This window comes from Hydra vulgaris, chromosome 09 (genome assembly GCF_038396675.1).
Source record: "Hydra vulgaris chromosome 09, alternate assembly HydraT2T_AEP".
Taxonomy (NCBI): Eukaryota; Metazoa; Cnidaria; class Hydrozoa; order Anthoathecata; family Hydridae; genus Hydra; species Hydra vulgaris.
In genome coordinates, this window is record NC_088928.1 from 52837501 (window position 1) to 52850181 (window position 12681).

Here is a 12681-nt window from a genome sequence, read left to right on the forward strand (position 1 = left end):
ACTTAATAATAAAATAATATATTTTACAAATAAATAACAATTTATTTTCCTATTATGTAAGTATTGAAAAAAAAACGTTACGTATAGCAAAAACTTTTTTTAAAGTGAAAAGACATGCAAAATGAATAAATGTAAGTACAAAAATTAGCAAAATTTCTCATAGTTCTAGCGTACATAGCAAATTAGTTTATGTCTGCGTTAAAGAAACAGTTGATTGAAGGTGATTTCTAAGGATCTCTGTGTGCTATACTACGCTTATAATAAAAAACTCAGTATATATGGTAGTGGTGTAGTAGTATATGGTGTAGTGGTAGAGCGCTTGCTTCATAAGCGAGAGGTTCCAAGTTCGATCCCCACCACGTCCCTGGTAGTACCATGCTCAGCTTGTTTCTCTGTGCAGCAACCTTTATCACCAAGGTTCGTGTTTCGGAGTTATAGAGTTGAGAGAGGTTTATAACCACAATAAAGTAGCCTCCTCTTCTGTAGTGGCCTTCTCGGCCTTGGGGAGGTGAATTAACAAAAAACAAAACAAAACAAAAACATTTATAAATGTGTTTTTTAAAGATTATTTCTATTTCTAAACTGATGAGATAGCTAATGGATTTTTTTTTTAAACATTATCAGATTATCAGTGAAACTAAGAAATCTTTATACTTTTTGAATAGTTTAACTTTTTGAACAAGCCAACCTAGTCATGAGTATTGGGGATTGATATCAAGTGATTGTTCGACTAATTGCATTAAAATTTCTCCAGTGAAGATAAAATGGTAATTAAAGAAGATAAATTTTTTTTTGGGTCTTCTTTCTTCTACTACTTCATAAATTTCACAGTCAATTTTTGTTTGATTGCCATTCTTCATAAAAAAAAATTAGATAAAAAACTGTGGCAAAGTTTGAATCCAGTTGCTATTGGATTTACTTTCCTCCATAGGTAAAAGTAGTTAGGCATTTCAGTAATTCAACCTTTACTTATAATAATAGCAAAAAAACTCTCAATCCAATCATGATAGAAACAAGAAGTACAAACAAACTCAAAATCTTTAGCACTCTACTTAAGATTAGATTAAAAGACCACTCTACATAAAATAAGAGCACTATTGTGACACCTTAATCCCAATAACATGATATACTTGCTTAATCGAACACGACTAAAGTTCAATTTTTAACCTATACTGCAGGCCTTGCCAACGTGCAAACCGCGATCTGTCTGGGGGCATATTCTAAATTTCGCTTAACTATAGTCGCCATTTTAGTGATATTAAAATATGAGTAAAAAATGTTGCATTTATGGCTACACTACAAATTATTTATCTGCAAAAAAGAAATCTGATAATTTGCAACTCTCAGTATATTGATTTCTTAAAAATGAAGAAAATCAATGTGGATTAAAGTAATTCCAAATGCAAGCTTAAAAGTAACTAATGACACTGTAGTTTGTTAAATAATGAAAGAGATTTAGGTGTTCGACTAGTATACTTTATGATTAATAACACTAATCATTTACAATCACAATTTTATTCAAATGGAGTTCCATGTTTTTTAATCAAGTTAGTAAAGATTTGCATTTTGAAACTTATCGCTATGGTGTCGAAAATAAAGTTTCTACTATTTCTAAAAACAGAATATCAAAAATTAACACATGGTCTATATTAGAAAAAGTTTTACATTATTTGAAAAATTTAATTACTGAAAGAAAAGAAACTGTATTTCAGGAACGTTTAGCTTTTATGGGTACACAGTGTGATGGTAGTAATATTTATTCTAAGGACGTTATTATAAGATCTTTTTAGTATTTTGCTGTATTTAGAAGTTTGTATAATCAATTGCAAACAGATTACCAATTGCCTTCTGTAAGAACTTTAACAAGAATAACTTTATAAGTTTCTAAATTAAATAAGAAGCATTTTTTGACAAATATTTTTCAATCTGTTTAAGAAAAACAGAAACTTTTTTATTGCATGGTGAGGTTTATGTTAAAAAATTTGTAATACTATGGTAGTATATTATTCGGAAAAGCAATTGATGACTCATTATCTCTTGAAAAAACTATACTAGGTCTACATATATTTTAGGCATAGTGTACTTACTCATTGGTGTTCAAAGCAGTTTTACAAAACTTCATATTTTTTTGCTTCTGAAATACCCTTGACACTAAGGCTCTCTATCACAGAACAAACTGATCCCAACAGACAGAGTTCTCTGTAGATAAATGTAAAATATGAGTTGCTGATAGAATTTAAGAAAGTGCTTTTGGCACCACTGTACATCAAATTAGGCCTCATTAAGTAATTTGTCACTGCTCTTGACAAGGAGCTGGTGTTTTTTAAGTCACTCCAAGATTGTTTTCCAAAGATGTCTGAGGCTAAGGTTAGAGCTTTGGTATCCTTGTCGGACTACAGATCAAGATCATAGAATGTTATAAGTTTACTAATCTCCTGAACAGAACAGAGAGAGCGGCCTGGAACAGTTTTGTTGTAGTTGTTTGCGGCTTCCAGGAAACTATTTGGAGTTTATGTCACAGTTTCCTGGAAACTGTGGCGTACACTCAAATTACTCCAAAATGGGATGTATTACTCCAAAATGAGATGCAGAATGTCACATTGAGTCAATATACTTTATGCTTATCTCAATAAATTCAAAGAGAACAAGGGAGTTAACTTGAAGGAGCAAAGCAAACACTTTTATCAAGGTATATTAGGCTTTTAACATCGTTATCAAGGACAGTATAACAAAAATATGACAGGAACTACATTTCAGGGCTACTTTGTAAATGTCATTTACAAGCCTTACACTTACAAGTCTTTTTCTATTGAATATGCAATTGTTGTTTTTAACTAGACCAAATAAACAAAAAAGCAAAAATTTTCTTTGCACTGTTGTCACAAAATCAAAGCTTGTGCTCAATATAGTTGCATTTTCAGTAATTAGACATAATCAATTAAAATTTAACACTTGGACCAAAATTGCACTACATATTAATTTTTGAATTACTTAAGTAAGTAAAAATCAAAACCAACATTTATTAAAAAAATATTGTTAAAACCTGAGTTGCAGTTTTATCAAAAACTTTATCGAATGTAAAATGTTTATCTTTTCCAACAATAAGCTGTGGTTCATTTGGAATGCAACATAAACATGGATGCTGACTAAACTGAAGCTCATTTTCAATATATGGACGCACCTGATCATATTATAACAAAAACTTTATACTTTAACTTAAGACAAACCATTAAAAGCATACAGCTTTAAAACTTTAAAAGAATTTTTACTCTTGCTATCACTTTGATCGGAACTTCATTCAGTGCTGTCATCTTAAAACACCTAAATATCAATAACAACTTACATAGTATACAGAGGAAAAAATTAATTTTTAAAAACCAATATTTAAATAACCAGAAAATCAGGGGGGGGGGGAATTTGATTAGTAATTTTCTACTAATTTATTATTTTCTATTCTTTTAAGAACATTGAGCACCTTTTATTGAACTTTTAAGAACATTTTCAAAACTAAATTAAAATAATTGAGGAAACCAATAAAAAAATTTTGAAAAAAAAGTTTGTATATATTTATATATGTTGACAAAAAAGTTTATTTAATATATATTTATATAACTTACACATTTATATTTATATGATACATAAACATATATATATATATATATATATATATATATATATATATATATATATATATATATAATATATATATATATATAAATATATATATTTATATATATACATGTTATATATATATATATATATATATATATATATATATATATATATATATACATTTATATATATGACAGTGGGTTTAGGGCAACAAAAAGAGTCACTAAAGCTACACTATATTAGGAAAAGTACCGTTTTTAGCTAAAAGATATTTTGGCTAAATATATATATATATATATATATATATATATATAAACATATATATATATATATATATATATATATATATATATATATATATATATATATATATATATATATATATATATATATATATATATATATATATATATATATATATATATATATAGTGGTGGCCAAAAGTACGGAAACTTTTCAAAAATGCTTTTTATTTATTTATAAAAAATGCAAAACTTACTACATATTATGCATATGTTTATTGAAGTCGTAATACAACTTTTTAATAAAATAAAACATTTTTTTTTATTAACATATACAAAAAAAAATTAAATTTTTAAATTAGGCCTGGTCATAAGTATGGAAACTTATGACCAGGACCAAAAAATGTTAAAAATAACATAAAAAAACACAGAAAAATTTAATATCTAGTTGCATATCCTTTTGAGTCTATTACCATGGAACATCTTTGTGGCATAGATTTCACCAGGTTGGCACAAGTGTCAGTAATATATTTTTCCAATCTGCTTGTAAAATTTCAAAATGTTTATCGTGATTTGAAATATTATGCTTCCGAATTCGGCGGTCTAACACATCCCAAAGATGTTCTATAGGGTTTAAGTCGGGACTTTGAGATGGCCATTCCATACAAGGTACCCTGTGAGTATTTAACCACTCATTAATTAATTTTGACGAGTTCTTCGGGTTGTTATCTTGTTGGAATAACGACCCCGGAGCCATTTTTTCTGAAGCATATGGTAACATTATATTATTTAATATGTCTTTATACTTAAATCGGTCCATAATACCATCAATTTTCACTAATGGACCAGTGCTAGATGAAGAAAAACATCCCCACACCATAACACTGCCACCTCCATGCTTGACTGTAATTATTTGGTATTTGGGATCAAATCTTTTACCTTTGGGGCGCCTCACATATTTTCTTCCATCACTTCCAAACAACTGAAATTTACTTTCATCACTCCACAACACATTTGCCCATTTTTCTTCTGACCATTTTAAATGTTCCCTTGCAAACAATAATCTACCCATCTTATTTTTCTTAGAAATTAACATTTTTTTGACAGCCACTCTTCCAAATAAGCCCGCATCATTTAACCTTCTACGAACTGTCCTGTCAGATAATAAAACTCCATGCTGTTCCAAGATTTCTTCTTTTATATCCTTTGATGACTTTCTAGGATCTTTTGTAGAAGTATTTTTTATAACTTTATCCAATCTTTTTGTTGTTCTTCTTGGTCTTTCAGGTTTCATTTTCACTTCCACAGTTCCCCTTTCTTTGAATTTTTTAATAATTTTTGAAACTGTAAATTTTTGAAACTGTAATTTTTGAAACTTGAAAATTTCGAGAAATATCAATTGGTTTATTACCGTTTTTAAAACACTCAACTATTTTATTTTTAATATCACTAGAATAATATTTTCGCGGTGCCATACTGATTAATATAAAAGTAAACTATGATGAACTAACAAAGATGTCAATTCTAACACGTTTTAATTCTAAATGATAAGATTTGTTTATGTTTAGTGACAAGTTTGAACAAGTTTCCATACTTTTGTCCAATCGAAATTAAGAAATATTAGTATGTAATAAAATGTCTTAGAAAAGACAAGTTCAAACTTGTAGTATATATAAAGTAGACTATTGCAAGTACATTCAGGTTAAATAATTTTGGTTTTATTTAATACAAATAAAAAAAAATGTAATTTTAAAAAAGTTTCCATACTTTTGGCCACCACTGTATATATATATACAAATATAAACATATATATAATTAAAAGTTTGCAAACTATCAAAGAGCAATAAATTTTCTTCTTTATTAATGAGTATAATCCATTCACTTTAATAAAATTTCCCAGATGATTAAAAATAGTAATAATAAGGAGAAATTAAGGAGAGCAGTCAAATTTTACTTTTTTATAAGGTTATTTAAGGACATTTAAGGAGATTTTTGTTTTTTAAGGATATTTAAGGTTTTTAAGGAGAAGTGGGAACCCTGATATATACATATATATATATATATATATATATATATATATATATATATATATATATATATATATATATATATATATATATATATATATATATATATATATATATGTATATATATATATATATATATATATATATATATACATCACATACGCAAAAAAATTGTGGCTTCTACAATTTACGCCTTGTCTATCATTTTTAATGATCTAAGAAGCAGATAACATAATTTTAGCAATCAGAATTTATTAACAGAGGGGCAAATCTAAAATTGAAATTTTAAAATTTCCACTTGGATGAGACAATATGTTTAGAGTTATTTCAATCTTGTCAATTTTTTTTTAACATAATAACATACATACAAATTATTAAAACAAAAAAGACTTGTAATTATTAGAAAAGTTTACTTATATTACATACAATCCTGAATAAAACGTTATATAAGTGGATTTTTTACATTTTATAAACAATATACATAAACAAATAGCTACGGGTTGTTTTTTTTGGTTTTATTTTTGCCTCCACAGCAGCACCTTCTGGAGTAGCAGGACTGTCTTATTAAGTTGTTTTTTTTATTAAGTTTCACAAAACTTTTTTTTCAGACCATCTGCAGCTTATTAGGACTAATTGCTTGAGCAAATTAATAACATAAATATCTCAATCATGACACATGCGCAACAATATTTTTCTCTCAGTGGTTTTAGAAATTTTAGCTTTTTTAAATTTTTTTTTGTTTGTTAAAGTGTATAACATCATTACATATGTTTATATATAATCTCTATAAAACTTCAAAAGTATTTTGTATTTTAAAATAATCAAAAAAAATAAAAATAAAAAAAGTTACCAGAGGTAGGACTCGAACCACGGCTTACTTGTTCAAAAGCTCGGCACGCTATCCACTCGGCCACGCTGGCATGTTGTTAAACGTAAATTTTTAAAACTATATAATGATTTTTTTAACGGAAATAAATGTTATAGATCAAAATTAAGGAGAACTTGACGCAATTCAATTTTCATGTGAAAATCAAGCTGTAAAACTTGATAAACGTTTCAGTATGTTTTTACATTACTTAATTAGGAGTTTACGTACATTAGATATTTGCATACACCTTTGTTCACGTTTTCTTATCAAGTAAAGTGCTGCAACTCTTTCTGGCCACTACCTCAGTTGCTATGGCTGCCAAGAGTTTTGTGTCAAACACGCTCGAAAGGGCACTAACACTAAAAGGATTAAGTTGGGCAAGAATATATAGAAATAAAAAATTATTCCGAATTTACTTAATAAAATTTAAATATACATACACACACACACACACACACACACACACACACACACACACACACACACACACACACACACACATACACACACACACACATATATATATATATATATATATATATATATATATATATATATATATATATATATATATATATATATATGTATATATATATATGTATGTATATATATATGCATACATATATATATATATATATATATATGTATATATATATATATGTATGTATATATATATGCATACATTTTATTAATGCGCGTTAAAAATCATACAGACAGTTTTTTTTTCTCACTATAACAAAAATTTGAAATAAAATCTAAGTTCATATTTGAAAAATCATTTTTATCATTTTTTTTTCAAATAAGAACTTAATTTTATTTTGACAAATTTTTTTTCATAAATAACATAATATTTATTTATTTTCTTATAATTTGGTTTTTGGTTATTTTATTAACTAATAAAATATAATATATTATTTGATAATAAATTTTTTCTTATTTATTTTATGAACTCTTTTTAATAGTGTTTTTAAACAATAAAGAGTTTTATCAGTTACCGATAACATATTCGTGATCATAATTTATTTTCATAAATTAAACGAACGTCATTAAAACTTTACGTTATTGAATTAAAAAACAAAATATCTTATTAATAAAATATTTACATCAAAATAAATCGTGCAATTTTTAAACTATTACAACAAAAAATAATTTATGCATTTAAAAGGAATTTATATATTTAATTCCTTAAGATAAAACTTAAAACACTTTATTTTCTTTAACTAATTTTTAACAACAACAAAAAAATTATTAAACAAACTGTTTCTTTAACAAAAAATCTATTAGTTTACAATTGCAGTTAAATGCTGTTACTTACAACTTTATTTCTTCTGAATAAACCTCACATAAACGATATCAAAAGATAATTTAAATATTCTAAAAGATAAAAGTTTTTGCGTAACGCAAAACTGTTGAACGTGTAGGCAAATCGTCTTTTCGCAGGTAAAATGCGAGCTGCGTAACACCTCTTAACAAGGCCTGAAATATATATATTGTGTTTTTGCTTTAAGTTTTTCTTTTATTGATACTTTCGTTAAGATTTTTTTTCTTTTTCAAAGTAAAGTTTTTTTAGATAAATTTAAGTAAAGTTCATTTTTGAATGTTAAAAACATGTCAAAAGCCGTGGTCAAACTGCCAAAGAAAAGTATTTTTTGTGTAGGTCATATAATTGCGTGTGATCGAACGTCTTTCTGTGAAACACTAATACTATAACAAATTTTGCTTTTTATTATTATGATGTTAAGTTATCATCCATAACCCATAATATTTGAAATAATGATGTTTTTTTCATTAACTTACAAATCTATTTACTGAAACAAAATTTAAAATATTTAAAATGCATAATTTCTAAATTAGCAATTACAAAGAACATATTTGTATGTATAATAAAAGAGAAGAACCAATATGTTTTCATAAAACGCCAATATATTAAAATAAATACTTCAATAATATTTAAGTAATAGCAAAAAATACTGTGCATTTTGAAATTTTATGAAGTATAAAAACATTGATTGTTTTGAAAATAAAAAAATAAAAAAAATATTAAAAACCTCTTTTGGATATAGCAAGTTTGGCTATGTTAATTTGATGTGAATTTGGTTTAGAAACATAAAAAATCTTTATACGAGAGTTTTAAGACAACACAAATAATATATATGAACTAAAGATTTAAGTTTATAAACCATTTCATAGAAAAAAAAAATTATTTTTAATTATTTATTTTTTCATTGATACATACAACCTAAAAATCAGTGGAGCTAAACAAAATATTAATGTAAATATAGATGGTTAACTACTTATTGTTATTTTATAATGATCTTAAACCAACAAATACACTTAATTCACTTAAAATCCAAATCATTTCCTATTTTTCAGTTGGCAAAAAATATCTATAACCTAATGTTAGTGTAATTAACTTCTCTACTTAGTAAAAAAACTTATACAGATGATAAAATATATTATAAACATAAGCAGAACCATGCTTCTTTGAACAATGTTTTTTAACTTAGTACTTTTTTTTCTAATGATTAGCAGTACATTCCCATGTGGAAAAATTTGTCAATGCCTTTTGCTATGAGGTCATTATGATCATAGAGCCATTTTTAAAATCAAATACTATATTATATATACATTATATATAAAAAGTTCAGCATCATATAAAAACATCACCAATAAAAAAAAAATGTTTCTATATTTACAAAAGTTCATCTATATTCTTAAAGAATATTTATTGAGCTAGTAGTAGTGGTTATTACTAAGACAATAAAAATTTATTTCCTTATGTTTAATACTTATCATACATTTAGCATATTTTTGTAAACTTTACATCTTTATAGGAGGAAATAGCTTACTATCGATCAAAAAAAGGTTTAGCAGTACAGAAGGCACAAATATTCTTTTGATTTAATTTAAACTAAACTTTCCAAGCACATGGTTAAAAACGAAATCAACTTTCACTCTTGCTACCAATTTTATCAGAACTTCACTTAAACACAGCATCTAAATATCTATGTCATCTAAACATCTAAAATCTATGTTAACATTATAAAATATGAATGTTTAAGTATGGATTATAGCGAAGGAGTAATTATTATGTTATTATTATGCCTATAAAGCATGCATTAATTTTTATAATTTAAACAAACTTTTTTGAAAAAATATTTAAAAAAATAAAACTATAGAATTATGATCATAAAAAATCATAATAAATGATATTCATAATAAATTAAAATGTTAAAGCTGAAATGTGAATTATATTATAAACCATAATAAATAGAGATAGGTGGGGTGAGTATTGACCAGACAGTAGCAGCAGTGGTAGGAGTAGAGTAGTAACAGGTGGTCAACAGATAAGAAAAATAAGACTTCTTAAATCTAATTTTTCTTATCATCGTCAGTTTAAATAAACTATGGTAAACAAAACTTTTAAAACAAAAAAAATCAAAAAAATATATATATAATTAAAAAAAATGTATATACAACCAATAAAATAAAAATTTCAATTGCATAATGAAAGATTGTCAATGAGTTTTTTAACTTCATTTTTTAAAGTTTTCAAAATTAAACTATTCGACAAATACTTCTAGATTTTTCTTGACTTGAACCGAGTAAGTATATAAACTTCTTTCTAATAATCTAATAAAAAGTTTGATACACACACTCTTTTAGGTTATTTAATAGTTTGATACACATGCTATTTCAGGTTATTTAATAGAAAACTTTTATAATTGATCGCTCATTATTAATTTACCATGTTCTCCATACATTATATTTTCTATAAAAACTATAAAAAAAGCTGAAAATATTTTAAAGTTGAAAGAAAAAAACAACAATATATTAGAAAAAGCAGAACATAAATTTAAGCATTTATTCATGAGATAAAAAATTCAAAAAGAAAAAAAAGACAAAAAAAAAAACAATATGTATAAATCAAAAAAAGCTATCAAAAAAAGTAGAGGGAGTGTTTATAAACTCAGGATAACGCAAAACTAATTTAAAAAATTGCTTTACAAAATTTGAGTGTAAATGGAAATAATGGAAAAGCTATTTACAAGTCAATTAAAAAGGAAAAGTATATCCCAAGACAAAAAAGGTTAACAGAAGCTCAAACAGGAATAGATGAGAATAAAAAAAAGAAAAAAAAGAATACATATGTGAATGTAATATATATATTACAAACTGCCACACTAATATATTACAATCTGCCACATAAGCTGCTGCCTTGTAGAACTTACATTTTAGACAAAGACAAAGTTTTACCACTTTCAAAACCTAAGTATGACTTAAAATGAAAGCTTGAAAGTGTCGAAAAAAAATACTAATCTTGGACAAATTTTACCTGCACCTTGCTACTGTCTTGTAGAAGACCTCTGAGGCAAATACTTCAAGATCCACAATAAAATTTTTGTTGAGCAGACTTTTTTTTTTTAAACATCTTCGCTTTCAACAAGGCTGCAAGCAGCCACTAATTAAAGTTGGAAGTTACTGAAAGAGAAAAGATGAAGATTGTAGAGCAAAATAACGATTGACGGACGACTTAAATTATTGCAAATTATATGAATAAGGAAAGCAAGAAGAAGTAAGCCAATTCGAAAGAACTGATGTTCGAGGAAAAAAACTAGACAAATAAGCGTTTTTGGAGCACTTAGTAACAGTCACAAAAAAAGGATGACACTTAATTGAATGACGAGTAACACGAGAATGAATTTTAGTAGATCGCAGAAGAGACGCTAGCTCTTTAGAGCAGTGCCCATTATAGTATTTGTAGAAAAGAGAAAGAGAAGCAACACTGCGACGATGTGATAATGGTTGGAGGTTGGCTGCAAGAGGTCCAACTATGTTTACAATGCGTTTTCACACCTTATCTAAAAGAGAAAGGGCATCATTAGAAGATCTGCCCCAGATATGGCAACAGTATTCCATACAAAACCGGATTTTAGATTTATAGAGATAGAGAATAGAATCCAAATTAAGAAAGTGACAAGCTTGATAAAGAGATGCAACCTTAGCAGATGCTAATTTTGCAACTGATTTGATATATGGTTTCCAAGAAAGATTGGAAGTAAGAGTTAAGCCTAGAAGATGAAGAGTAAGTGACTCATCGAGTACATCACCGTTCACAAATATAGGAAGATCTAAATTGTTGCGATAACGATTGGCTGAAATAAATTGAGTTTTATCTGAATTAAAGTTTACAAGCCACTGTGAGCCCCATGCTGTAGCAGAAGTGAGATCCTTTTCAAGCTCAAATGCCCCCTCCAAGCAATCATAGGGTTTCGGTTTCTTATCAGGACAAGAATAAATGGTAGTATCATCAGCAAACAATGCCACCTTAGATGTGAGAATATCTGGAAGATCGTTACTGTAACTTAAAAAGAATATAGGGCCAAGGATAGAACTTTGAGGAATCCCCGAAGTTACAGAATAAGAAGAAAAGTGTTGTCCATCGAGGACAACTTTTATGCTACGATTGGAAAGGAAGGATTCAATGATCTTAAAGATGTTGCCAAAAACACCATAAGAAGAAAGCTTATGGAGAAGACCAGCATGCCAAACTTTATCAAAAGCTTTTGAGATGTCAAGAGCGATGGCCTTAACCTCTCCACCTTCATCTAATGCATGATAAAACCTGTCAGTTATTACTGTTAGCAAATCAGCTGTAGAACGAGAAGATCGAAATCCATATTGATGGTCAGAAAGTAAGTTATTAGATTCAAGATAAGAAATTAAGTGTTTGTTAATTAAAGATTCAAAAACCTTGCTTATGATAGGAAGAAGACTTATGGGACGGTAGTTAGACGAATCAGATCGCTCTCCAGAATTTTTGAAAATAGGGATAACAGATGCCGCTTTCCAGCAGGCTGGAAAACAAGACTCTGATAAGCACTTGTTGAATAGTTTTGAGAGTATAGATGACAGCTCCGGAGAACACTTC

The 12681-nt window shown here is 27.1% G+C and overlaps 1 protein-coding gene across 4 annotated transcripts in view; it reads right to left on the reverse strand.

Annotated features, from left to right (window-relative positions):
• LOC100201608 (kinesin-like protein kif7) overlaps positions 1–12681 on the reverse strand; it is a 74786-nt gene that overhangs the window by 51076 nt on the left and 11029 nt on the right. For 3 of the 4 annotated variants that reach the window (XM_065806036.1, XM_065806039.1, XM_065806038.1), the window contains exons 2-3: positions 3270–3321; positions 3044–3181 (exon numbers count right to left, since the gene is read on the reverse strand). In XM_065806036.1, the coding sequence (XP_065662108.1) occupies positions 3044–3181; positions 3270–3311 (180 nt within the window). In that variant the 5' untranslated portion in view covers positions 3312–3321. Of the gene's footprint in view, positions 1–3043; positions 3182–3269; positions 3322–6731; positions 7109–12681 lie in introns of all 4 variants that reach the window. The other variant, XM_065806037.1, reaches the window with a different exon arrangement.